Source organism: Hippoglossus stenolepis, chromosome 9 (genome assembly GCF_022539355.2).
Source record: "Hippoglossus stenolepis isolate QCI-W04-F060 chromosome 9, HSTE1.2, whole genome shotgun sequence".
Lineage (NCBI taxonomy): Eukaryota > Metazoa > Chordata > Actinopteri > Pleuronectiformes > Pleuronectidae > Hippoglossus > Hippoglossus stenolepis.
In genome coordinates this window covers 7,762,779-7,788,254 of record NC_061491.1, presented here as the reverse complement: position 1 = coordinate 7,788,254, position 25,476 = coordinate 7,762,779, and the positions used below count along the sequence as shown (strand labels likewise).

At 41.1% G+C, this 25,476-nt stretch overlaps 5 protein-coding genes across 7 annotated transcripts in view; 3 read left to right on the top strand and 2 right to left on the bottom strand.

Moving 5' to 3' along the window:
* Positions 1 to 8: 8 nt before the first annotated feature.
* c9h12orf43 (chromosome 9 C12orf43 homolog) lies at positions 9 to 2,997 on the bottom strand. Its single transcript, XM_035166884.2, has 6 exons — positions 2,801 to 2,997; positions 2,270 to 2,297; positions 1,189 to 1,287; positions 1,013 to 1,086; positions 831 to 918; positions 9 to 721 (listed from the first exon to the last, which is right to left on the bottom strand). The coding sequence occupies exons 1-6, from the start codon at positions 2,919 to 2,921 to the stop codon at positions 343 to 345; spliced, it is 789 nt and encodes a 262-aa protein (XP_035022775.2). The 5' UTR covers positions 2,922 to 2,997; the 3' UTR covers positions 9 to 342.
* A 2,339-nt stretch (positions 2,998 to 5,336) lies between these two features.
* On the bottom strand, positions 5,337 to 8,609 carry unc119.1 (unc-119 homolog 1). Its single transcript, XM_035165815.2, has 5 exons — positions 8,254 to 8,609; positions 6,874 to 6,987; positions 6,102 to 6,210; positions 5,815 to 5,987; positions 5,337 to 5,701 (listed from the first exon to the last, which is right to left on the bottom strand). The coding sequence occupies exons 1-5, from the start codon at positions 8,486 to 8,488 to the stop codon at positions 5,589 to 5,591; spliced, it is 744 nt and encodes a 247-aa protein (XP_035021706.1). The 5' UTR covers positions 8,489 to 8,609; the 3' UTR covers positions 5,337 to 5,588.
* A 283-nt stretch (positions 8,610 to 8,892) lies between these two features.
* Positions 8,893 to 11,691, top strand: pop5 (POP5 homolog, ribonuclease P/MRP subunit). Its single transcript, XM_035165822.2, has 5 exons — positions 8,893 to 9,035; positions 9,109 to 9,251; positions 9,992 to 10,141; positions 10,235 to 10,318; positions 10,544 to 11,691. Exons 1-5 carry the CDS (start codon positions 9,016 to 9,018, stop codon positions 10,648 to 10,650), a joined length of 504 nt encoding a protein of 167 aa, XP_035021713.1. The 5' UTR covers positions 8,893 to 9,015; the 3' UTR covers positions 10,651 to 11,691.
* Positions 11,692 to 11,869: 178 nt separating this feature from the next.
* rnf10 (ring finger protein 10) lies at positions 11,870 to 19,641 on the top strand. Its single transcript, XM_035165814.2, has 17 exons — positions 11,870 to 12,430; positions 13,014 to 13,198; positions 13,373 to 13,578; positions 13,658 to 13,748; positions 13,856 to 14,040; positions 14,127 to 14,263; positions 14,466 to 14,620; positions 14,896 to 15,027; positions 15,592 to 15,826; positions 16,116 to 16,249; positions 16,454 to 16,571; positions 16,657 to 16,758; positions 16,868 to 17,005; positions 17,116 to 17,207; positions 17,339 to 17,396; positions 18,227 to 18,391; positions 18,496 to 19,641. Exons 1-17 carry the CDS (start codon positions 12,268 to 12,270, stop codon positions 18,567 to 18,569), a joined length of 2,370 nt encoding a protein of 789 aa, XP_035021705.1. The 5' UTR covers positions 11,870 to 12,267; the 3' UTR covers positions 18,570 to 19,641.
* Positions 19,642 to 20,469: 828 nt separating this feature from the next.
* Positions 20,470 to 25,476, top strand: part of si:ch73-138n13.1 (STE20-like serine/threonine-protein kinase) — a 28,235-nt gene continuing 23,228 nt past the window's right edge. The window contains exons 1-4 of one of the 3 annotated variants that reach the window (XM_035165812.2): positions 20,470 to 20,675; positions 22,340 to 22,424; positions 23,586 to 24,931; positions 25,040 to 25,130. In XM_035165812.2, the coding sequence (XP_035021703.2) occupies positions 23,601 to 24,931; positions 25,040 to 25,130 (1,422 nt within the window). In that variant the 5' untranslated portion in view covers positions 20,470 to 20,675; positions 22,340 to 22,424; positions 23,586 to 23,600. The remainder of the gene's footprint in view (positions 20,676 to 22,339; positions 22,425 to 23,585; positions 24,932 to 25,039; positions 25,131 to 25,476) is intronic. The other 2 variants (XM_035165810.2, XM_035165811.2) reach the window with 2 other exon arrangements.

Here is a 25,476-nt window from a genome sequence, read left to right as displayed (position 1 = left end):
CAAGGATCCACATTAGAGAAGATTTAATACAAGAGACAATCAACTGAAAAATCAACAGCAAAATGTATTTTTATAAATTTTTTGTATTATTCAGAAATGGACAATTTTATTCAGAAACTTGTAATCCACACTTTACCCACATTATTTTTTTTATCTCACTGCCTTGAAATGTGTTTTCACACTTTAATGAGTCTCTTACATGACAAATTGTGGTAATTTCCAGTATAACCATGGCAATAATATTAAAATATTTTGAATTATATCTCATCATCCAATTAAGAATATGGCAGAATGGAACATAGACAAACATCCTAGAACAGTAAAAGGTCATTCAGTAGAAATTCAGTTTGAAGTTTCTTCCATTTCGTTTCCTTCTCTCTTCTTTTTCCTCTTCCGTTTAACTTTGACTTGTGTGTGTTCCTGTTCTGAGTTCCCATGCTCATTGTTGCTGTGAGCATTTACCGGAGAACTTGCAGTGTCCACCTGTGCACTTTCCTCCTGATCCTGTTTCCTCTTTTTCTTTTTCTTTTTCTTTTTCTTTTTCTTTTTCTTAACAACATGGCCCTCTTCTCCCTCTGCCACCTTTTTCTTTATTATTCCTGAGCAGGGAGGCTCCGTTGAGGGAGGTGAACACGTCGAGGGCAGTTTCAAAGAGGGAAAGAGATCTTTGAGCGACACAGCTGCCTCTCTCAGCCTTGTTTCCATCTCACTGTCGCTGTCACTATGAAGGACAGAGAATTCATCTTAATACATTTACAGGTATAAAAAAAAAAATATAACATTACATTTCTACATTTATGATGAAAATAAAAAGTATAGTGAATAAGAACCTTGAGCTAGGAACTGGCCGACGCCTCACTGGAGCTGGAGGCTCCTCAGCTGTCTGCCCTGGGATGGATGTAGAAAACAAACGAAATCCTGAAAGAAAATAATCCTGATTAGCCCTGCTTCAAAAGAAGACTGCATAAAACTCATAAAAGCAGTAAAGGTTTAAAAGCAAGAGAAAGGTAACCTTCATCATCGGCATCATCACATTTTGCTGATTCCACACAGGATGAAGATTTGGTTTGCGTTTCTGAAATAGAACTTACAACATACATAGAAGAAAAGAGGTGAGAAAGCATGTGCAACCTTAACTCACATTAAAAAAAGCTCACTTTCACATGTGAAACTTTTTAGAAAAGTTACCTGTCAAGAAGATGTCCCAACTTTTTTGCAACGTGCGTTCGGAACCCTTGGCTAACCTGGAGCTCGTTGCCATCGTGTTCATGTTCAGCGACGACAACACTGTTGCACAGCAAGACAACATTAAAAACTACTCCCACTTATTATTAATTCAGCCATTTCACCATTACGTTTCACTGCGGCTGCTTCAACCTGCATGATAATGAAAATCTTCTGCACAGATGTTTGATGAAAGGTGGTTGAATTTCTAACCTGTGTTTACGTTGGTGAATAAAATGATTTACTCGAGGAGCCTCAGCTGTCCTTACTGGAATGAATATATGAATTTATCACAACACAGATCTGTTGAGAGAAGATCCTTGGTTCAACGTGCATGCGAACAGTCAAGCCAAAAAACTTGGAAGTACAAAAGAAACCTCAGTATTATACCATACGGGAGGGAACAGATAACAAATCCTTATTAGTAGAAGTCATAACAAGATGGTTATTATTTTCTTGAGACTGTTCAGGCCAGAGACAGGATGGCGACTCCTAGCGCTAAACGTGTAACATCCTAATCAAAAGTATAAATGTTTCTCATACACAATATTAAAGATATTAAAATATGCACAATTCGCTAATTCCCTGACACAGCATATGAATCATATTTAGATTTATAATACTGCAATGATAAAGATACATGTAACCATGTCTATAAGGATGCTAATTAAGAAGGCCACCAATAATGAGTGGGGACACAGAACCTACATTAGATGCATCTACATCAAACCTACAGATCGGGCCAGCCAACTCAGTATCCTCTTTATACACTCTTATAAAAAAGCATTTTTATAACATGGTTGAAGCTATTTTTATTTTTTTTGCCTTATTTAATTATTATATTACTTTTAATTTGTTGGTTTCATTGCTTTATTTCATCCATTGTCAATCATTTGTAATTGCACTGCATGTATTTTCTGTTCTTATGTGTGTGAACACTTTGAAAAGTGCACAATAAATAAAGTTTATTATAAGTTTACAACTGTTACACTACTGCTTTATGTAGACTGGCTATTGCTTGAGGGGGTACAGGAAACAGACATACCGTTTAGACTGCTTCACATTGTTGTCCTCTGAAAATACACAGGGAAAAAAACAAGTAAACGACAGGAAATTAACTGTAAATAATGATGTACTAGTACTGTGGTGATATACTAGTACTGTGGTGATATACTAGTACTATGATGATATACTAGTACTGTGGTGATATACTAGTACTATGATGATATACTAGTACTGTGGTGATATACTAGTACTGTGGTGATATACTAGTACTATGATGATATACTAGTACTGTGGTGATATACTAGTACTGTGGTGATATACTAGTACTGTGGTGATATACTAGTACACTGTTCAGGTAGACGAGCTCGTTCAGTGTTAAGCTACAGCTTCGGTGCGGTTAGAGAAAGACCATGTGTATCTTTATGCATGTCATGTAACATTAGCTCAACTTAAAGTGCTCAGCTAGCACATCTGTACATGGAGGAGAAGTGTGATTGTGGGTGAACGTCACCATCGCGACAGGGGCTTGTGACGTCTCTCACGCAAACAAACAAACAAACACAACGTTCACCTTTCTCCTGCACAGCTCGTGTCTCCCACACGGCCTCCTGGCATCTTCTCAGCGCCTCGTCGTCGCTGCTGCTGCTGGACTCGTTTGACACGCCGACCATCTTTTTAACCGAGGCCGCCATGTTCAGGACGCATGTGCTGCCGCTGTCGTCTGTTTTGAGCCGAGGATTCTGGGAAATGTGGTCCACTCGTCGAAGACAGCGATAGGCTCATTTCTCGTGTGTTTATTCGTCGCCGGCTTCGTCTGAACAAGCAGCAATCAAAGTAAAATAAAGTAAGTCTAAGTAGGTTTATTAGCATCCTCATTGTAATTAAAGAGGGATTCAAAGATGATGAAAAACCTTGTGCAAAATATCATCATTCCATGAACAGTAAAAAAACAGCAATGGGTTAATGTTTGTTTAAAATGTTCAGCTTGCTACAATTACATGGAAATACACATTCATTCAAACATTGTTTAGTGTCCTGAACAGGCAGCATTCTCAGATTACCTGCTTTGATTCAATTGTGATGCCAGCTGGAAGACAGAGAAACTCCCAAAATCCCTGATAATCTGCTCATAAAGAGCACTGGGTTTCAAAGTGAACAGGACATTTTTATTCGATTTTTATCAGAATAAATCTGATATGTCTACGTATCATTTGTCAAAGCAGCCAATATAAAAAGAGGAATCTGTGCAATGGGGGACAGATCCACAACTTCTTGTGTCATTCATGTAGTGACTCAGTCATGTTTGTGAGGATAAACACATGGTAGAACAGTGAGTTGCTGCGACACGGTACATTTAGTTTTAATAGGGTAATTAAGCGTATTGGGTGAGAGAAGCATTGTGGTGTTTTCCTCACATCTGGATCAAGCACAAGGTTTTCAACCATTTAAAAAAACACCTGGATGATGATGAACATTTGGCTACAAGGCAACTGGATGTGGTATTACAGTGTACGGTGAAAGGAAGCCCAGATCATTTATGTGGTACGATTTTCAGACTGTTCGGATGCTTTTGCATGAGTTGACTGATTAACTACAGAATACATAAGCCCTTTGTTACAAATTCTGACCATTCACAATTTTTTTAGAATTATTTCCAGCCTTTAAGGTAGCTGCTGATTTCCATTCATTTTTGTACAATATGAAAATCAGAGAAACTGAGCCCTCTAATCACTAATCTGAGATATTTAGACTGAAAATTATGTTGCAAACTGGGACCATTTTCAAACTCTTCATTGTTGGTGTGTGCAATGGGTTATGGACATCTGACTTGACAGTTCACTGCAAAACAGCCACTTTTAGTGCATCAACTCCTCTCTGCAGGGGTCGACGACAAATAAGCATCTAGGGCAGGATTTATCGCAGGGCTGCTGTGAAAAGTTGCACCATATTGTACAAGTGAACTTAATAGATTGGAAACTTATATGAAAAAGATATATTTTTGGGTGCCAGGTAGCTCACTTCACCTTTTCAGTCCTCTACAACAGGCGAAGGTTCAATTCCAACTTGCACTCCTTAGCTGTGAGTCACCCCCCTTTCACGCTCAATCTGTACTATCAAATAAAGGCAAAAATTCCCATATATATATATATATATATATCTTAGTAAGTGTGCAAAAAAAACACCAGTATAGTCCTTTACACAAGGCTTCCATGAATAGAAAAAGAGACAGGCCAGGTTCTACACCTACTCCATTACCTCATTAAAAGTAAATCAACTACTATGTTATTGCTCTCTGTTCCGTCATGTAGTGTGCTAGTGTGTATTTCATTGGTAGACTGAGAACCTGAGAGCACAGCAGACATTTACCACACCTATGTCTAAACTCAGCTCCAACAGAGTGGGATTCACAGTGCTGTTGTGCTGAAGAAAACAGGAAAGCTGACTTCAGGGGATTAAATAACCTTGCGCAGACTAAATAGTTTTAGGCATGGAAGGCGTTTAAAGCAGAATGTGTCAAGTCCAGTAACTCTGATTCTCCTGCTTTCTTATCCTATTTGTATATCACAGAGTTTGACAGAACACCAGATTTAAAGTCGACAGCAAAACGCAGAATGACAGCAGAAATTATGAAACTGAGCACATCTTGTTGTTGAGTTATATGATTTTCTCCTAAATAAAGAGATTGGTCAGCCAAACAATGTATCATATAAAATGGACACCAAGCTTAAATATCTGACACAAAGAGTCCCAATGAGTCACAACTGATAATATATTTAGGAGAAATGAGCCTTAATGTCAACTAGTGCTACATGATCATCTATAACTAACAATACTGTAAATCATCTAGTTAATTCTGATTTATACACGTAGGAAACAACTATCATCTGTAAAATGTAGCTCAAATAAACCTCAGTTGATAGCATCTATGTATTTAACTAAATTAAATAACAACTAACACAGTCTACAGGCTTGGTCATGAGAGATCTGTGACTCAAAAGTGTCCCCTTCCAGCAGAGACAGCGAGAAACTTAAGGCAGAAGTGTTCAAGCAGTAACATGAAACTCGTATGAGAAACCCAAAGACAGAACAAAAAGACTTCAGTCAGATTTAACAGAGAAATATTTAACAGAACATTCCTCAGAGTCCAAGAAACTGAGCTCTGTGAGGTACAGATGAACGGATCCATGATTTCATAACAAGGCAGATGTGGTCGGTTGAATTTAAAGTTGTCGTCACGTGTGTAGGAATGTAGATAAAGGAGAGAATACTTCTGTCCACCGAAAAGAAGCTTTTGGATGGTTGTAATCCAAGAACTCAATCTCCTGGGAGGTATTGCATACATTTTATCCCTTCTTGTATTACAGACCACCGTTGTAGGCATAATCTGCCTTGTTGTGCATGATGAGTTTATTGTCCACAAAGTAGAAACTGTCTGATCTGGTCTCATAAGGGTGCTCCACCATTTGGCGAACTAAAGGAGGTGAAGAACAAACAAAACAAGTATTAATATATGTGAATTATTGTGGGAAATATAATCCGATAGAAATAATAAAAATGTGGCTGAAAATACAGAGTAGAACTCACTGAGGTCGTCTGGAAGCTGTGGAAACTCATAAATGTGTTCGCATGTGTTGCGGCTGTTTGGAATGCAAAAGCCGAAGTCAAAGTCAAAGTTCTTGAGGAGGCGCCCCTGGAAGTAATGCCTCTCAATCATACGAAAGCTGTTTATTGGCCGGTCACCCACTGTGAACTCAACACTGCAATTAGGAAACAGAAACAAGAAAGGCAATAATTGCAATTGACTGATTAGAGACTTACAAGACAAAAGGCTGATTATTATACTCTCAGCGTGTTATGGTCCATTTACTTACGTTGCACCAACAGTGCGCAGTTTTAGGAAGGCTGGTGTAAACTGGTATCTGACAAAACGCCCTGCACTGGTGTCAATATCTGCACTCTCCTCGTCACTCTCCATTGGACCTAAAACAGAAACACGTTTATTTGACTGGAACATAATATTGACAGGATAGGCAAATATAACAAAATGCATATAGCTACACATAATCATATTGTTTACTAGATCCATATTGTGTTATCTGTCACATGTAACTGATCAATATGAAACTCTTTCCAATACGTTTTTAAATCATCATTCACCAGGTCAGAAGGAACAATGTCAAATGAATCAGATATTGAGGAAACAAAGAGGTTTCCTAATTCTTATTTAAAAACATCTGAATACAGTATATGTTCGCACTGCTAGAAAAAGCATTTTTTTCCACTTGTGGTTGATTAGTGTTATACACAGCATCCCAATCTATATAAGCCTCTTAAAATTGGTCATCTTGTCAAAGGTCAGCTTTACAATGATAACACAGATGAAATTGCATAGTTACTGAGCAATGAGACTGCAAGGAAATGCGAACAGGTAATAACTAACTTTGCAGAACTTTGTCACGAAAACGTGGCATGTCGCATGATGTAAACCTCTCTGATAAATGGAATACTTTGTGAGCTTTATAATTGTTGCATACATTTGAAAATAGAAAAAATGGACTCTTATTTTTACATTTCATTTGAGTCTGTCCTACATTTTAGGAATCTTATGCTTGGTGTAGTTGCAAAAGTTAATACATCACTTACCACTGTTAGGAGGCTTGGCAATCTCAAAGAGGACTGTCCCCGTCTCCAGATCTCTGATTTTGAACCGAGTAAAGTCAACGTTGTAGATATTATCTTCAGGTTTGCAAAGATAGTCTGGAATGTGGAATAAAAGAGTTTAAGTTAAGAAAAACACAAACATATATAGAGGGTGACCCCATTATCTGACATCAGGCAACTACCTATATAGCAATCAGTCCAATTTTACTGAAAATAAGTATTTTGTAATGAGATTTGCTAGTAAATGTATATATGCATCCTAACTTAAAGGACTGAGATACCACTTGATTAGCAACCAAGGCTCTAGTATCTGTATTCTGGCTCCTGTGAGTTGCATCAGTCATCAGTAATACAACAGCACAGGCTCACAGCTTTTCAACATAGTGTTGCATGAGAGAAGGGAAGTAATGACATTGTTGTCTGGTGCACAAAAATGTCAAAAACAAAGAGTTAATGTTAAGCGTCAGCTGCAACTGTGGTGGGCAGGGTGTCTGATGACAGACCCTGGGGTTTGAGTCAGAGGATTCAAGCAGGGCAGTTACTAGTCAGTTGGCACTTAGAGAGGGGTTGTGTAAAAGTCTCCTTTTTAATTATCTAAAGTGGCAATAATCGATTCCTTTATATTACAATGGATCAAATACCTCTGTCTGCCCTGGCTGCTGATCAAAAGCCGTTTTCAGAGATGAACTCTTGATGTGTTCTAAGTGTCTGGCACCGCTTTTTTCCCTAAGATATTCGTTCTCTTTACTTTTTTTATTTTCAGTTTTGCATCTATCGCGTGTCAGAAAAGTGATCTACCAAGCGGATCAATCACAGATCTTGCACTCTTAAAGCAGCCTAGTTTGTAGAGTTAAATGCCTGATTGAAAGCAGCAATAATTAATCCAGATGTTTCCTTTAAAAATGGCTGGAGATCAAAAAATAGCATGACATTAAGTAAGATACGTTTGTCAAATGGAAAGCTACACCTCTATCTTTTAGAGTTTAATGGGAAAAAAATATGTTGGTATTGTGTTTTGAGCTGATTGGCTCGCCAAAGAAAACACATTAATGTAGGTCAGGGGGCCCTTGACAATATTCATTCTGGGTGGCCCAAATTCCTAGGTGCGCCCCTGGGAACAACCTATTCTTTGGTAAGCGCCAAATAATGAGAAAGCCCAACTCACAACACGGACATACACGTAGAGTGATGTACTGAACTTATGTAACATCACTCACTCGATCCATAACAACGAGAGGACTCATCAGTCAGCTGGTGTGAACGTTTGTCGCTTAGCTACATTAGCATTGGGTAAATGAATGATGCTCGTGGAGCGGTGCTGTTTTTAACCGGGTTTAATTGAACCGAGTAAACGCAACTCACCCTCCGTGACAGCTCGCAGACCCAGGACATGATCCGGGGAAATATCTGTCCCCAGAGCCCGGAGCTCATCCTCGGTGACCACAGGCCACTTATCCGTTTGACTGCGCCTCGACTTCAGCTTTTTCAGCATTCCTCCGCCGGTCCTTCGCTCCCTGTGGGTCGCCTCCGAGCTGCTGTCCGTGTCCGCCGGTCCCTTGCTGAGTGTCTGTGCCGGTTTGTTTCGGGAACCGTTCATGCCCGACACCGTCCCGCTGATGATAAGAGTTGTTGTGCTCTGCTAATTTCTGGTAGCGACTTAACAAACTGCGGGTGTAATTTCAAGATGGCGTAAAGCGTGTAGGGGAGACGGAAAAGCGAGACCGTGATTGGCTGAGAACGATGGAGGTTGTCATAGTTACAGAGGGGGTGTGAATGGTTTGAAGTACAGGCCCTCCCGCTTCTTCTTCACCCGGGCGTGTTGTGTTAGTCTTCTGTCGTCTGTAGGTTTAAAACAAGGCCCTGCGCCAAATAAAAATCAGATCATTTATTTGTTTGGTACAAGCTCTCATCTTCCATCCTTCCTTTTTGGAATCATGTAAACATTAGATGTTTAGCCTTTAACAAGTCAGTTTTGATGACTGGCTGCAAATTCGTGCTGCACGGTGCATCGAATCAAAGGCTTCAGGCTTCGCCATGAATGTCCAGTGTGTGGCGCCATACTCGCTCCGGGTGGCAGATTACTTTTGTTGACGGAAGTTCCCACGGAAGAAGAGAGGAGCAGCAATGGTGCGGGTGAAGAGGAGGTAAACATGTGCCCATCGTGTGTGATTGAACGCGGTCACAGATCAGTTTTGACTGCTCTACTTCTGTCGATAGGTATTTACTGTGTGAAGTCAACGTGTCGAAGCGGAGCCACCTGTTGCAGCTGGATGACCGAGCTGTGGCGGCGGCTGTGCGGGCAGCAGTGGCCCGCACACACGGAGACTATGGAGCAGCTCATTGCCTCGTCGGCTTCTCTGGTAAGCAGCGGCGAATTTAAAGCATTTAAATGCTTGAAAGAAGTCTTGCTTTAAAATCATAATCTAAAACTATCCCACAGTCTGCATTTAGGGGACTTATCTGACCATCCAGTTAAAAGTAGCCCTCAGGTTTACAATCAGACAATTTGGCACAAGTATCAAAACAACACAGTTATTATTATCACAATTTTACTATTTGTACATAACTTAATTATCATTACTGCAGCAATAGTGTGAAACAACATTTCTATGTTGTCAATAGATATTTCTCTGTGAAATGTTGTGAAGTAGGAGAGTAGCATCTTTCAGTGAATGTCCACCGCTGCTTTTAGAACAAATTACTGGTACTTTAGTGTGGAAGTATGTTAAATCCTACACTAGATGTGAATGATTATAATAATACCAAATTTAATGTCATGAGTTACAAGGTACTTCACAAAATAGTTAGCAAATCATAGAAAAGCCAGATCATACTCAGAAATGTAATGAAACAATACAGATAAAAGAACTACCATAAAAGAACAATATTAAAACAATAAAATAAATAAATAATAATATACGAAAATGAGTGAATATGATATGATAATAATAAGGATTGCCGCAGCCCCTAATCTCTTAGGTGATGATACTGTCTTTGATTTTAAAAAATGAATTGCCAGGTGCACACTCCTTTCAGGATATTGGAGTATTTACTAATCTCTCTGTGTTCTCTGAATTGTTTTTTTTTCTTTACTTTTTAGTGAAATATCTGAACGCTCATACTGGAATGGTATTTCTACGTTTCCCCAAAAAGTGTTACAAGCTCCTCTGGTCTGCATTGCCTTTTATAACAAGTATTGAAGTTCGTGGCCAGAACATTCCATGTTTTCTAAACTGTGTGCATGTGGGAGGTAAAAAAATAACATCAAGACACATTTTATTATGAGTTAGATATAACTTTAACAATCCTAAATATTAATTGAACATTGTTTTGTTTTTTTCAGGAACAATTAGGACATGTCAGAAGTTTCTGATCCGATACAACACCCAACAGCTCCACAGAATGCTCCCTAAATGTAAAGATGAAGGTAAGATATTTATATAATTATTTATACCGGAATGAATCTGCACTTAGAGTCTATAGTCCATTTACTTGTTTTGGTTGTTGAATGTGAGTCTTGCATAATGGAGTTTAGCATTTTAAATTGTCATAGCAGCTTTTAGTTTACTGGAAACCACATTACACCCCAGAATACAATGCTGTCAAAGTCAACCACCATTTAACTGGTTCCTCCTCCTTTTTCCATTTACAGAGGAAAAACAACAGGTTCGTGAAGCAATTCTTCAATGCTCCCTACCAGGAGGAAAGAAGGAGGCATTTGAAGACAAGTTAGAGAGTGACGAAGATGAAGAAGAGTGACATCACAGCATTCAGTCAAAGATGGCAGCTATGTAGTTCTTCCTAGATGACTGGCTCTGAATATTTTTATACAGAACTAACAGGAGGGAAGAAATGCAACTGTGGAAACATGGTTTACTGCTGCTCTTCAGTGAGTTTTTACCTAATGAAAACTGACTGTCTTCAACAGAGGAACACGTTAAGTTATGTTTGTCACATAGAAAATGTGGGTTTGCAGGTTGGCTGATGGTCGGCATGAATATCATTTCACAGCAAGGTCTTATTTAATGCTACGTCAATACTATTACATTTTTGTTTTAAAACAAAAATGATCAACATCCACACACTAGCGTTTTAACTAAGTTTAAAACAAAACGTTGTAGTGTGAATGTAGCCTAATGCTGACACTGAATTTGCATCTATTTATTTTGGATAAGGCTAACTTTAAATTATTAGATTTGCATCGCAAAATAAGACCATGATGGAATTCTGAAGAAACTATTTAGAAGACACTTTTTAGGGTTCAATGAATTTGTTTTGTATTTTTTACTGTATTTTGTTTAAAAAAAAAAATCATAACATTGTTGGTATACAGTTTGTAAACATTTTAGGAACGATGCACAGATGAATACATGTTGCTGATATTAGCAGATATTGCATTACCTTTCATAGTAATGGCATGATTGGGTCAGTATGGTGTCATACCTTTTCTTTTACACCACAGTCAAACATTTAACAACAATATTTCCAGTAAACTAATTTAACAACCTTAAAACCTTAACACTGACCCTAGTTTGTACCATAGACTGTATATAAATTGTATTTATAGTTAGTTCATTTATAGTCAATTCATTTTCAGTCTTGTCAATAGCAAACAAAGGTTCAGAGATGTATTGCTTAGGCATGTGCATGCACAGTGGAGGTATGACACATAAATGATCTGCCTCAGATTTGGAAAATGTTTGTCATTTGCTGTCCATAAAGAAGAGTTTAAAACCACAACCTTCTCTCAGGAGCTAAAATGAGTTTTTAAACGTAAAAATAAATATCGTGATGATCATCGATTAGATTATTTTTAAATGTTTAATTATTTATGGCCATATCGTCCTCCACTAGCTTGCACCCACACAGCTGAAAAGGCTACTAATCTAGTTGTTTTGTGTACAGTCTATGCTACTAATACTACATTTCCCGAAATGCATAGCAGGCCCTCATCACATAAACAGATCTGCAGGCTGTACAAGAAACATCCGGGTCTCTCCGCTTCCTGTCTGGCGACCCGTCGCCATTAGTGTGAGCTCGTTTGAACGGACATATTTTTTTGGAGAAAATCTTAATATAGACAGGTTTTCCACCCAGTGGAAAACATAAGAGGCCTTGTTAAAGGCGCATTGTTTAACTTAGCGAGGAAACTGCGTCTTTTGGGGGTCTTGGCCCCGCGTGGCGAGCGTTCGTCCTCTTCTCCTACAGACTCCATAACTTGAGACGCCGAAATCGTGTCTCTTTTTTTCTCGGGTTTGTTGAGTTGACAAGATGTCGCCGTGATGGGGTCTCCGCGTTTGACAGAAATGAATCAGGGCCTTGGCCGCCTGACCCGCACTCACCGCAGCCCGCTTTCCTCCTCCGTTTCTCCGTTTGATGCTAGAGAGCTCGGCAGCTCTCTGCCCAGAGCTCGTCCCCAACACCGCTCACTGCCCGGACTCAAACATGGAGAAAAACCCCAACAGCAGCACCGGCTCCAAGGTTCCGCCTCGTTCCAGCTCCACAGGCCCAGCACCGGGAGAATCTAAACCCAAAACAGGTGAAAAGGCGCTGGTCTAACATACACATCCCCTATGCACGCTCAGTGCGCTGTGGCCTGCTGGGGCCTAGCCGTAGCGCAGCGGGTGTTTATCTGGTATGGCTGACGTCGCTGTGAAAACATCTGACACACAAAGACCCCTGGCTCATATTTGCTCACAACACTATCTGCAATGCATACATTTAACTCCAACAAGCTGTATTCTTTACAAGCTAATCAAACATATAACTCTTATTTACATTCAAAACTCTCTCTGCAATTTCCCTGAATTCTGACTTCTCACATGGAAGTCCACTTACATGACTTCTGTAGAGTCTAAAAGTGTGAGTGGAAGCTGTCCCTGGCTTCAGTGGTGGAGAACACTACACCTCGAGGCTGTACAACCTCCAGAGGCTGGTAATATATTTATTTATCTATGTTTAAACGACCCCAGAGGACCCAGGTTACAAAATCTCTCAGATGGTTCTTTACTTCCACCAGTCATGTCAGTCACAAGTCCTGCATCCACTAAGTGAAGTAGTTGTATTGAACTAGAACATTTCTCTATTCATGTAATTAATGTCTATTTCTATTTAAATTTTAGAAGGTAAAAATAATGGAGGCTCCAAGCGCTACAGCCGCAAGCGCGAGCCCACCTTTCCTAAAACCGACAGTTTGCCAGGCCCTCGCCGCACCAACTCACAGAAAAGCAAAAATTTTGACAAGAGACCCCCTCAGAGAGGTGGAGGGCGACAGTATGGCGTTACAGGTGGAGGACGACGTGAGGAGGTTGGTATTTGTTAAAGGCTGTTTAGTATTTATTTAGTTGCAACCTGATTGTCATGTGAAATGCATTTGCACCATGTGAGTAATTAAGAACATAAGTTTGTGAAAAAGATGCACAGCATTAGTTTTTAAGTTTAACTGTCCTTTACAGATTGTTCTCCTCCTGTGCCTCTCCAGGTAGCAGAGACATGCCGGGCCGAGTTTAGCCCGGCTCAATTTGCTGGACCGAAAAAGATAAGCTTGAACCACCTGCTGAACTTTACCTTTGAACCTCGCGGAGGTAATGGTGGCTTCGGAGATGGTGGCCACTCCTGTTGGGGCCGTCGAAACAAGTGGGGCCATAAGCACAAGCCCTTCAACAAGGAGCTTTTCCTGCAGGCCAAGTAAGCAGCGCCTCTTACAGCAAATAATGTGAAATAGAAAGGCTGAACATGTGGGAGTCAAACGTTCTCTGTGTTTCAGTTGCCAGTTTGTTGTGACTGACGACCAGGACTACAAGGCTCACTTCACTGATCCAGACACTCTGGTTAACTGGGACTGTGTGCAGCAAGTGGTGAGAGCTTGGCATCTGTTGAGCAGTGCCTCCAGTACAAGATATAAAGCCCACATTCATGAACGTACAAATACACATGATAATAACCTATTTGTGTACGTCCTCAGCGCATTTATAGTCATGAGGTGCCGTCTTGCCCCATCTGCCTCTACCCTCCTTTGGCAGCCCGCATCACCCGGTGTGGACACATCTTCTGCTGGCCATGCATGCTGCACTACCTTTCTCTTAGTGATAAGAGCTGGTCCAAGTGCCCCATCTGCTATGAGGCCGTGCAGGTTGCTGACCTGAAGAGGTGAATGAGATGTAGACAATGTAAACACACAAACAGCTTATGTTGTATTGGGGTGTTTTGACTCTATGCTTCATTTCTTATTGCAGTGTGGTTGCTATGGAGACCAGGCAATATGCAGTTGGTGATGTAATCACCATGCGCTTGATGAGGAGGGAAAAGGGGGCTCTGGTAGCCATGCCGAGCTCTCAGTGGGCGAAGGTGGAGGAGCCTGTTCGCTTTGGAGGTGAGAGACAGTGACGCCTCGTTTATAAAAGAGAGTGGTTTCCTCTGAGTGTTGCCATAATATGCTTTACAGCAGTACTGCATACCGTTTTTTATGTCCCACAACAATAAGACTAAAACTTATTTAGGAGGGAATTAATATACCTGTATGTGTATAATTCCTAAATAACAGAAATTTGGCATGTGTTCTCTACGTTTTCTAGATGCGTGTCTTAGCCCGTACTCCAAGCTGCTGCTGACCTCCCCGGCGCAGGTCCTGACCCTGGTAGCCGAGGAGAGGGCCGTCCTGCAGGGTGAACTTAGCCCGGAAGAGGACGCCCATTGCTGTTTCATCCAGAGCGCTCTTTGTCTTTTGCAGGTAAACAAAGCTACATGTGTGTGTGACACTGAACACATACATAAAGTAATAGACGGTGCATAGGTGACAAAAACCTCCCATATGAAATGAGTGTTTGCAAAATGCATAAATCGAGGCATGCAGGAACGGAAATCCTGAAGGGAGGGTTTTTGATCAATGCATTTGTCTCTTGCATCTCTCCAAGTAAAACATTAAACCTACCTCATCACACAGAATAAAACTATACACGTGTAAGCTGATCATTTAACTGTCTTAACTGTATCTTTGTGTTACAGGAGCGAGAGGAACTGCTGCTCAAGCAGCAGCAGAAGGCAACTGCAGCCCAGAGGTTTGACATATCCTGTTTGACTCTGGAAGATCCTCTTTCTCCTGTGGAGGAAGTGGTGACTAACGTCTCCATTGCCAAGGTGAGTCTAAAATGCATTTTTTCTACACCTTCTTTCACGATCCAGTACTTCTTCCCAAAATGACACTAAGTTTGTGATGTAGTTACACCATCGTCCATCCATCAATGTTTTGGGAGTTTTCCTGTCAGCTGTTGGTCCAAACTGTTTGGCAACTTTTTTCTTCAAAAAAACCTTGTGAAAAATCTTCTGATACTCACAATCTTGAACCTTTCATTTCCAGGAGGAGCTTTATATGTGAACGTTAATGTCACACTCAGCTCAACTGGACATTTAACTGCCAGCTTCTAAAATAAAGTCTGTGTAATGTCTGATAGAGCCAATGTATAAACAATTATATGTCTAAAACTGACTGAGACTAGACAGAATGCAAAAGTTTTTTTTAATTAGCATTTTACGTTTTCCACTACACTTTCCTCATTTTCAAAAGTTCACCATACACATTTCAGCCATATTTTAGGTTTTGACCTAATGTTTTTTGTGTATTGTACATGTTGGTGATATGATCAAATTATTTTACTTGAATATTTCCCCCCATAATAACTTTTATTATTTTTCCGTTCCTAGCCTGTGCTGCAGTACTCCTCCGCATTTGATGACGAGGTGGCGGAGCTCCCAGACGAGCTGCCAGGCCTCCCTGAAGGGATTCTGGAGTGTGTGCTGGAAGAGCCTCCTGAGGCTGAGGTTATGATGGAAGCAGCCGCAGAGCCCCAACTCGAGGAGGAGAGACCGGCTGACCAGGCACATCCAAGCCGTCCGCCAGCCAGCATGGTGCACGGACCCTATTACTATTTCTACCAAGGTGGGTCATTCTCCACATTCCTGCCTTAGCCTTGTGAGGTTTCCCATGACCACTAAAACATGTTGAGTTTGTTTGTTTGTGTTTAACAAAAAATGGAATTGAGTAACATTAACCTTCTTTATTAAACATAGCTGGAATATTTGTGTAAATCATAGAAACAAACAATGGAGTCTGACCAATGCATAGTGCAGGAAGCCTGTTTGTCTTGACTGTACAGGCAGTTGTTTTTCTTCCCTCATGTTTAAACTTCAGCTTCACCTTTTGCTCCCTGGCTTATTTCTCCCTCCAGCTGACGACTGCCAGCAGATGTTCCTGCATCCTGTGAATGTACGCTGTCTCTTGCGGGAATACGGCAGCTTGGAGGCCAGCCCAGACTCCATCACTGCCACAGTAGTGGAGATAGTGGGACACACAGTCACAGAGGTCAGCAATTAAGGAAACAATAATCACTTTCTAGTTGTGGATAACACTTTCTAGTTGTGGATAATTTAAAACTTGTTAAATACTATAAACATGTTTATAGTATTGTTTTTTCTTTTGTAAGTGCTAAATTCTAAACTTTAGTAGTTTGACAGTGGTACACATATTATTTCTTTGACTGATATCTCCATCATGGCTTTGTTGCAGGAGATCCGTCGTCGGCATCGCTATCTGGCTCATCTGCCTCTCACGTGTGAGTTCAGCATTTGTGAGTTGGCTCTGCAGTCACCTGTCCTCTCCAAAGAAACTCTGGACACATTTGCAGGTTAGAACATGTTTCCTGTTTCAGGGCCTGAATTTTCAGTTGCAGCAAAGAGATTTATAGTTAAAACTTCCCCAAACCCTTTTAGACGACTTGGAGAAGAGAAAGCACCTGAGGCAGAAGAAAGCGAGGGATGAGAAGCGCCGTGAGAAGCGAATTGAGTTCGAGGAGAACAACAAGCAGGGTAGATGTAAGTACAGCTGAGCACTTCACAACAGCAGCTGAGAATGATTGTCCAGAAAGATGTTGAAAAATCTCTATCTCCTAACAAAATCCTTGTACTTATGTCCCTCCCTCAGATCCTGAGGTGCATATTGGACTTGAGAACCTTCAGCATTTCCCAGCATTTGGCTCTCCGCCTTACTACAGCAGCCCCCCAATCCAGCCTGACTTCACCTTTGCCCCTCAATCACCTCTCAGCTGCAGCCCCTCCTCTGGTAAGAGCGGCTCCCTCCCTGCACATCAATGTACTATACTTTCACTCATCAGCTGACTGTTATGGGTTATGACGAGAGATGTGAATTGGACATCTTCTCTACTGTCTTAGATGGGATGACATTTCCGAGTCTGAACGGGCAAGGCCCTTCACCTGTTGTGGGTAGTTGGGAGGACGACTCCCACTGCATGTCCTTTGCACAGGTGTGTATGGCAAACACACACAGCATTATTGACTACCCTTGTCATAAGGGTAATGCATAATTGAAGTGCTGATGTTGTAGCACGTAACGTCGAGACTTGAAATGGTGTGACCTTGACTGTGTCCTGTATAGATGCTAAGAGATGGGAAAGCCAGAGCTGATGCTGGGCCCAGGATCCCTGCAAAGAAAGGTAGTGCAAGACTACCGCTGTTGTGGTGGCTCCTAGAGTAACACAATAAGACTGAAATTTGACATTATAATGAACCTAGCAAAATACTAGATTTAGTATTGAGTTGGAAATGTGCATCACTTACAAATTTGTACTTAAAGTTTAGATTTTATTGACGCGCTCCTATTGAATTTTAAAGGTCAAGACCAACTAACAATGGATTCTGGTGTTATAGAGTTCATTAGTTGATAAACATTTTATGTTGATGGTCCAAAACATGCACCTATTAGATTAATGTTTCATAAACGGTTTTATTTTCCAAAATACACGTTGCAATACATGATAACTGGAGGCTGCTTTTTGATGGTGAGGTGTAGCAGTCAGACAAACAATTGGTCAATATAATTTTTACAGTTTATATATAGACAAGCTATTACATGCATCCTTTACACAAGAGTAACTCAAGCTCTCAAACCCAGTTGGATTTAACAAACAGCTATGTACTTGTTTGATTTGCCAAATACTTTGTTTGTATGACTTATCTAGGAAAAAGCTACCAAAGTCATAATTTATCATATTAACACCTACATCACTGATAAACAACAAATGAAACCATGTGTCACTTGTTAAATGATCAGTTAGGCTGCTGATTACAAATAAATACATGTCTATATTCATGGATCACTGTGCACTTTGATTGCTCGTGTACTTTTCAGTTGGTACAAGTACTGATAAGTGTGCAAGTGAAATTACCAGAGCTCCGTGTTTAACTGTATTTCCTGTCAAACTTGTTATGCAATGGAATTCCCTGAAGGCCTATTGAACTTATTATTGTGTCTTGTGCCATGTAGATCAATTCCTAGCTCCCCCGGCAGCGGACAGTGATGGAGAGGGCGACGGGTCAGACAGAGTCCCGGTGCCCAGCTTCCAGAACTCCTTCAGCGAGGCCTTTGAGAAGGCACTTCTGCAGCTGGACAGTGGTCCAGCTTCTCATCCACAACCTGTGGTTGACCCAGGTCTGCCATTAATGAATCAACTGCATCAAGTTTCTTTTTTATGTCTAAAGCCATTGTGCGTGTGCTCTTAGACTTGCACTCATTCTTTGTCTCTTGTCTTTCAGATGAGAAAGGAGGAAAGAAGAAGAAGAAAAAGAAGAAACTTTTGTTCAGTACATCCATGGTTCACACAAAGTAGACGACACTGACGTTCATTTAGGCATCCTCTATTGTCCTGTGTTTATCCTCCCACTGCTTGTGTTTTTACTTCATGCATATGTTTCATGGAACTATAAGCTACGATGATAGGTTTTAGTATGCGAGTTCATGCTGCTTTAGTCGTTGTTCCATTGGCTTGATCAGCAGTTTGCGTGTAATGCCACTAGTTTAATTTGCAATTTTTTTGGGGGGTTTGATGGTGAACTACGTCAAAACCTTGCAGCAGCAACCTGCCACACTGGAAGCCGTACAAGTCAAATTCAATTCAGATGCTAATTAGGTAAAGGAATATAAGAAGCTGCTCATATTTATTAGGCTCTTTATGGCTTCCAACTCTGCTTAATTAGACTCTGAGCATTGCATCTGGGACCCACTAGTGAAGTTGATAAGAAAATTCTAGGGTGCTTTATTACAGTAGCAGTCAGCCAGCTGCAGGTACGTTGCACCTTGTAATGTTTCCAAGATACTCAGTGCTCAGACATAATTTGTCCTGAACTTCACCTTACAACAGATGAACACCGAGATCTGTTTATTTTCAGTGCTTTATGCCAGGTAATAATTTAGGCTTGCACATTATCCGCCTTCAGAATAGATTTGGGGGATAGCTGTTTGAGTTCTACGCCCTAGTATTTGCTAACCTCAACGTGAATACATTATGATCTAATACCATTGTGAGGACGTAAAAAGGCAGTATTGTATTATTAAAGAGATTTGGTCTGTCATGTGAACAGAACTTCATTATATTCTGCCCTGTTAAACCATAAAAGATGGTTTAAGAACCACACATTCTCATTCAATTTCACCTCTGTGTCATCCTGTTGTAGAATGTTTACTAACTTGTTCATATTACCCCCGTTTTAATTTCAGTGTTGAAAATGTGTGGAGCTGGATAAGTGCTGACATTTGAAGACTGTGTGAAACATAAGGAAAAGTGGATCGAAACATTGTTTTTGATTTGAGGGTTGTTTACTCACCTTTTAAGTTTGATCACGTTTATAGACTAGTCAATGTAACTAGTCTGTGGAAATGAATAAACACTTATGCACAATCAATGACCCAAGTGTTTGTTTATGAATTAGTTAAAGAAATAAAGGGGGATGTTTGGTTAAGATCAAACATTCATCCTCAAATTAGGACATTGGCTGCTATAATTTTGCTGCAGTGATTTTCTTTTTCCACATGGGGGCAGTCCTGATAAACGAGGTCTGAAGTACAATATATTTACTATGAGGGTTTATTAATTAAATACATTGATTAACGATAAGGAATTAGCTATATGAATTTTCTACCTTGCATGACTAACTTTTATTCAGATAGACATTAGTCAAAAATAAAATTAATTGTTTTCAGGACTATTTTCACATTTTCATTTTAAAACATTACTTTCATAGAGGTAGGATGGGATGGGATCATTCGCTCCCAATCGCATTGTCCCATTTTCAGCCTAGTGACAAGCTAAAGACCACAAGTTCGACATATTCAGCTCAACGGCAGACCGGAAGTCATGGTGATTAGCCTTCAAAAATAAGAGTTGCTCCGAGGCTTTTAAAAAAAAAAAAAATTGTATTCGGTTTCTTCTCAAATGTTGTATTATGATGCAAATACTCTTGCACAAACTTTTTCCTTCCTGCGCATTCATTTTCTTTCTAGTTTCTAGTAATTATAAAATACATATACGGTGTTTACTACGTCTGCTTGCACTAACACACCACAGCTCAATCAGAAGCAAGTTGGAATTTGCTTTGTGTTATGTTAGTGCAAACAAACATAGTAAAAACATCATGAATATATTATAATTACTTTACACTAGAAGAAAAAATTAATGTATTGTGAAAGTCCCACCCGGAAGCCGTGTGTAGCTGTGTGGAGGCTGACCCGTCACCGTGTGTCTGGTCCAGCTTGTCAACAACAGTGCAACCTGAGACGAGGGCAGCCAGTTGGCTAGCTAAGTAAACCAGCTAAGTTAGCCGCTCTGCTAGCCACCATATTAACCAACTACCCAACGAGTCGCCATCCCTCCGCTCACTTGGACAACTACACGGAGTTGCTTCGACGCCCGAAGAGGATGAAGTGACTTTCCTGTTTGGTAAGTTGGAATCCAACAGGCACCGGAGGACAGGTTCAGTCAGTCTGTCGGTGTTTCCATTTTGCGACTTCAGCCTCTTGAGGAGTAGTTAGCTCACGGTTGCTAACCAGCGAGCTGCTGATGCGTTTGTCGTTCATCTTGGTTGTAAGACAGCTTAAAGTGGACGTTTGCTCCGAGTGCTCATTCAACGCGTAGGCACAGTGTTGGCGCATGAGATGTCCCGTTCTGCTCTGAGCAGGTCAGCGGTGGGTTTAATGCGAGGGTGAGTGTTGAAGGTGAGCTCACAGGAAGAAGAGGTGACACCTGTTGCCACTTCTTCAATGGGACAGGGAAGTAGCTATTAGAGAAAAGCACCAGGCGAATGGAGCATAGATTCGGATTTCACAGAAGTTATCCACTGCTGTTATCTTATTATAGATTTGAACGGTGACTACCATTGAAATGGATTAACATCTCTTTACTGATTGTCTCCATGTATTGTTTTTTATGGATGCCATAAATCCAGCCTCTTGGTGAACTGTGGCACATGCAATCTTATCTTTATCTACTGATAGATGGAATACAATCTTCCATGAGGAAAGAACACAACTTAATTCATGGTTTTAAATGTTTTTGTGGATTTTAATTCAAAACTTTGCTGCATCTTATGTGAGAATTCATCTAGAGGAGCGGTCCTTGTTGTCTTGATACGTCAGTTGTCATGAAGTTGTGTGTTGTGTATGTTAATAGGAAGTTTTCTTTGATTAACTGGCTGAGCCGGGTTACTCACTTTTATATCGTTTGCCAGTGACGCTCTGAGCTGAAGCACAACAAACATTGTGTTGGCTCACCCTTTACTACTTCCTGCTGCAAATCAAAGACGTGTGTCCTACTTTTGCTACACTTGTTAAAAATGCCCGCAAAATGCTTTTTAATCTCCACCATATATAAGTCAGTAGTGAATCTGCTTTGTGTAAGGTTGTATCAGACAGACACTGTTCGAATCCCTGTTGTGCAACTAGACCCTCCATCACAATGAATGTTTAGCATTCCATTTAAGCCAAAGTGTTTCCTGTCAACATCTTAAGATCAAGTTTTCGACTTTTCCATCTGTTAGCCGAGCTTAAACCACTGTTTCTCAGCACCACTTCTTTACACTTCCCCATTAGCACAGTACATGTATGGAATAACATCATTTAACCTGCAGCTGAGAAGTTATTCAGTGTAACTTATCAATTGATGTACATCATTTGATCAAAGTAAGAACAAGTCAACACATAAAGATGTGGTTCACCAAGAGCAGGACAGCAAAAAGCCACGTTCATTGTATCTATAGCTTCAACCATCACAGATTGAATTGACATAAGTATGGTACTTATTGTGTGTGAGTGATGGCAGGTAATCAGAGATGAGGGACGTAATGCAAATATGACAGCAGGAAAAAGTAAACATGCTATAGGTTAATTCAGTTAATGATTTTCCTCGTGCATTTTGTTGTCTTTTGGGTCTGGACGTCAGTGTGTATGTACAGGTGTGACTATGTTTACTCATGTCTATTTGTATCGGGGTGTGTGAACACCACAGTGAAGACGCATCTGCGCAGCCCTGCAGTAGCTATGCTGTGATTTGTCCAACCACTGTCTCAGGCTCGTGTGCTTTGTTGACACAAAGTGTGTTCCTCTCAGGCTCCATCCTCCTTTGTGATATGACATCGCTCCTTGGTTTCAACAAAAGCCAGAGCTCCACGGCAGACGGTTGACATCTGGTCAGGTGAGAAATGCCGGGTATTATTTGCATCACTTTTCCTCTAGGGTTTAATTTTTTCCCCAAAAAAATCATTCCTGGTGTAGCAAAGTGTGTCAACACAGCAACATGTGGAAAGCATTATCAGACGTGAAGAAGGAGCCTCTTAAAGGGCTAGCACAGAAGTGCTTGTGTTGTGAAGTTTTCTATCTTCCATATCACTATAGAAACAACTGATAAAGCCGATAATCATCTTGTGTGTGAAGAGAGAAGAGACAGTTGAACTCTGATTATCTCATTTATATTTTACGGTAGACTAAAGAGTCACTTTAAGATAACCGTGTGAAAGTTCATTAGGGGAGGGGCTGGATCTTTAATGGCAGTCTGGTGTGAGTTTGCAGTGGAATCCCCCATTCAAAGCCGGATTTGCCTGTTACAACAGGAACATGAAACAAGGACATTGCACAGTTGTCCAACCCCTCCCCAATCTCAGGAGCCACATTTAATGGACTCTAATCTGATTATTGATGTACCACTAATAAAGTGTAGTGGTGCACATTTTCATTTGATAAATAATAAAATAAGTCCAGTCTTAGTCATGTTATAAAAATACTGAGCACAGTTTCTAAAAATTAAGCCGCCTCAAGTCCCTTATACAAATATATTCACGTTGGCTCACTGGGACACTTAAATGGACCTGAGCCATTGTTAATATTATTAATGATGGCATGTAGTGCAAAAGACCATTTTATAACTGGTCATAGGAAAAAAGCCCACAGGTTACTGTTCCGAGTCAGCCACGTTAGTGTAACATGGAGCCAGCATGAAGCAGCTTACAAAACCTCTGCTGCCAATAGATTTATCATTCACACCTGTGCTCTCTCTGCTGTGTCATGTCAAAATATCCTCTGGGCTTTCAGTGTAAATGTGATGACTAAAAACAGTCAGTGTTTAATTGGTTTATACTTAATTCAGCTACCAACACGTGTGCCTTTACCTGCAAGAATGATCAATAACCTTGTGTAAATATCTGTCTCACTTAGGTGTATGAGTGTAAGGCGCTCCCAAGACAAAGTCCACAAAAAGGCTAGATAGAGCGAGGCTAATTCTGAGTTGATTTTGCACAATGTAGTGCTGTGGTTGAATACCTCTTTATGACTCATAGGAGTACTTCTATTTTTCTTCTAGGTGCTGTTGAAGACAATGGCTGCTCAGGTAGAGGTTCAGCCTGGCGAGGTGGGGAGGAAAGTGGCGGGAGGACGACTTCATCTGAATCCTCTGACTGATTCCAGCAATAAGAGCCTCATCGAGATCCCCTCCATCAACCAGTCCCACATCATCACAGCAGAACCAAACAAACCTGCCCCAGGAGCCAAGCCACGACTCTCTCCTAAGCCTTTTACAATGGATAAAACCCCCAGCATTAGGCCCATACTTGCCCCAAAGCCTCATACCAAGCCCAGACCAGAGTCCACTCGTCTTCCTGGATACAAACCAGAGCCTCCATGCAACCCAAAACCACAGCAACCAGCTGCCCCAGTTAAACTCAAGCCAGTGTCAACAAATTCAAACCGTCCTGCCCCTACCTCCTTTAAAACAGCTAATAAGGTGAACACTGGACAAACGACCAAGCCAGTAGTCCAGCCATTTAAACCAGCACCGCCTTTTGACCCTGGAGACCCTGCTAAACCCACTCTTCCTGTGCCAGCAGAGAGGTGGAAACCTGGGGCCTCAAGCTTAGGCTATTCCAGGAGCCTTAAACAAACCCCAGCTGCAGAGTGGTCTGGAACCACTAAAACGGAAGAAGAGAGGGACGAGACGACATCCAGCAAAGGTGGGGCCTCCATCACTAGAGCTAAGTCCATGGGTTTCCTTGCTCAGGTAGGGCAGGAGCAAGAAGTAAGGGAGGAAGCTAAGCCTGAGGTTGCTGTACCACTGAGACCCAAGCCCAGAGGCTCCAGGCCCAGACCTGTATCAGCCATTTTCCTTGACAGTCCAACCAAGTTAGAGGCCCCAGATTTGGTCCCTCGCTGGGTTGGGAGACGGCCGCTTTCAGCTGATCTCACATCCAAGTTTGAATCCATCGGTCTTTCGCTTCACCGTAAAAGTCTTATATCAAACACTAAGGAGAACACTCCTGAGGAGACAGCACTGCCACAGAAGAGGGAGCAAGAGAAAACCCCAAAGAGTAACATACCACAAAGTAATGATGTCGTAGCCAAGCCTGTCATGTCAGACCAAAGCAACAAAATGGCAGAAGAAATGTCTGTGAAAGAGACTGATGAGAATAAGCGTGTGGTTAGCATCAAGTCACGAATCAGTCTCCTCCTAGACTCTTCCTCCACTCTGGGAACTGGAGCCAATGGCCAAGGCTCAGATCTTCACTCTCCTGTGCAGCTGGTCCCTGAAAACGAACCACCAGTAGGTGTTAAAAAGCTCATCAAGCAGCTGACAGAGGATACGCCACCAACTCAGAGTCCTGTCACGAAACCATCACCGAAGCCCCGCCCCTTGCCCCTCGACCTGACTAAAAGGTATGAGATGCTCCTGATTTCTCCTCAGTTTGCTTTTGTCCCAATGTCTTTGTCCGGGAATCCCATTGTCATGCATGGCTTTTGTCTTGTGTGATGTATGTTCATCAGGTTTTCATCCGAGAGGTCACCCGACCTTGGCAGTGTTCCCCTCAGTGAGGCAACAGACCACCATGAGATCATCAGAGATCCTCAGAGGAGGGTAAGAGAGGGACTAAGCCTTTTAGGAACTGGTTTCTATTGGGCTCATTCTATTTTCAGTAGGCAAATGAGAATTACAATAAAAAACTGCTGTGGTGCAGTGCTGGGAAACAGTATCCTCTAGACCAGTGGTTCTCAACCTTTTTTCAGTGATGTACCCCCTGTGAAATATTTTTTCAGCCAAGTACCCCCTAACCAGCGCAAAGCATTTTTGGTTGAAAAAAAGATGTAATACACAGCGCTGTGCCATCAGTGTCTGATTTATTAAACACTTATTAAATAACTATTTTTAAAGGATTTTTGAATGGATGCTAATTTAAAATCTATTTTAAAAAAATCTCACGTAC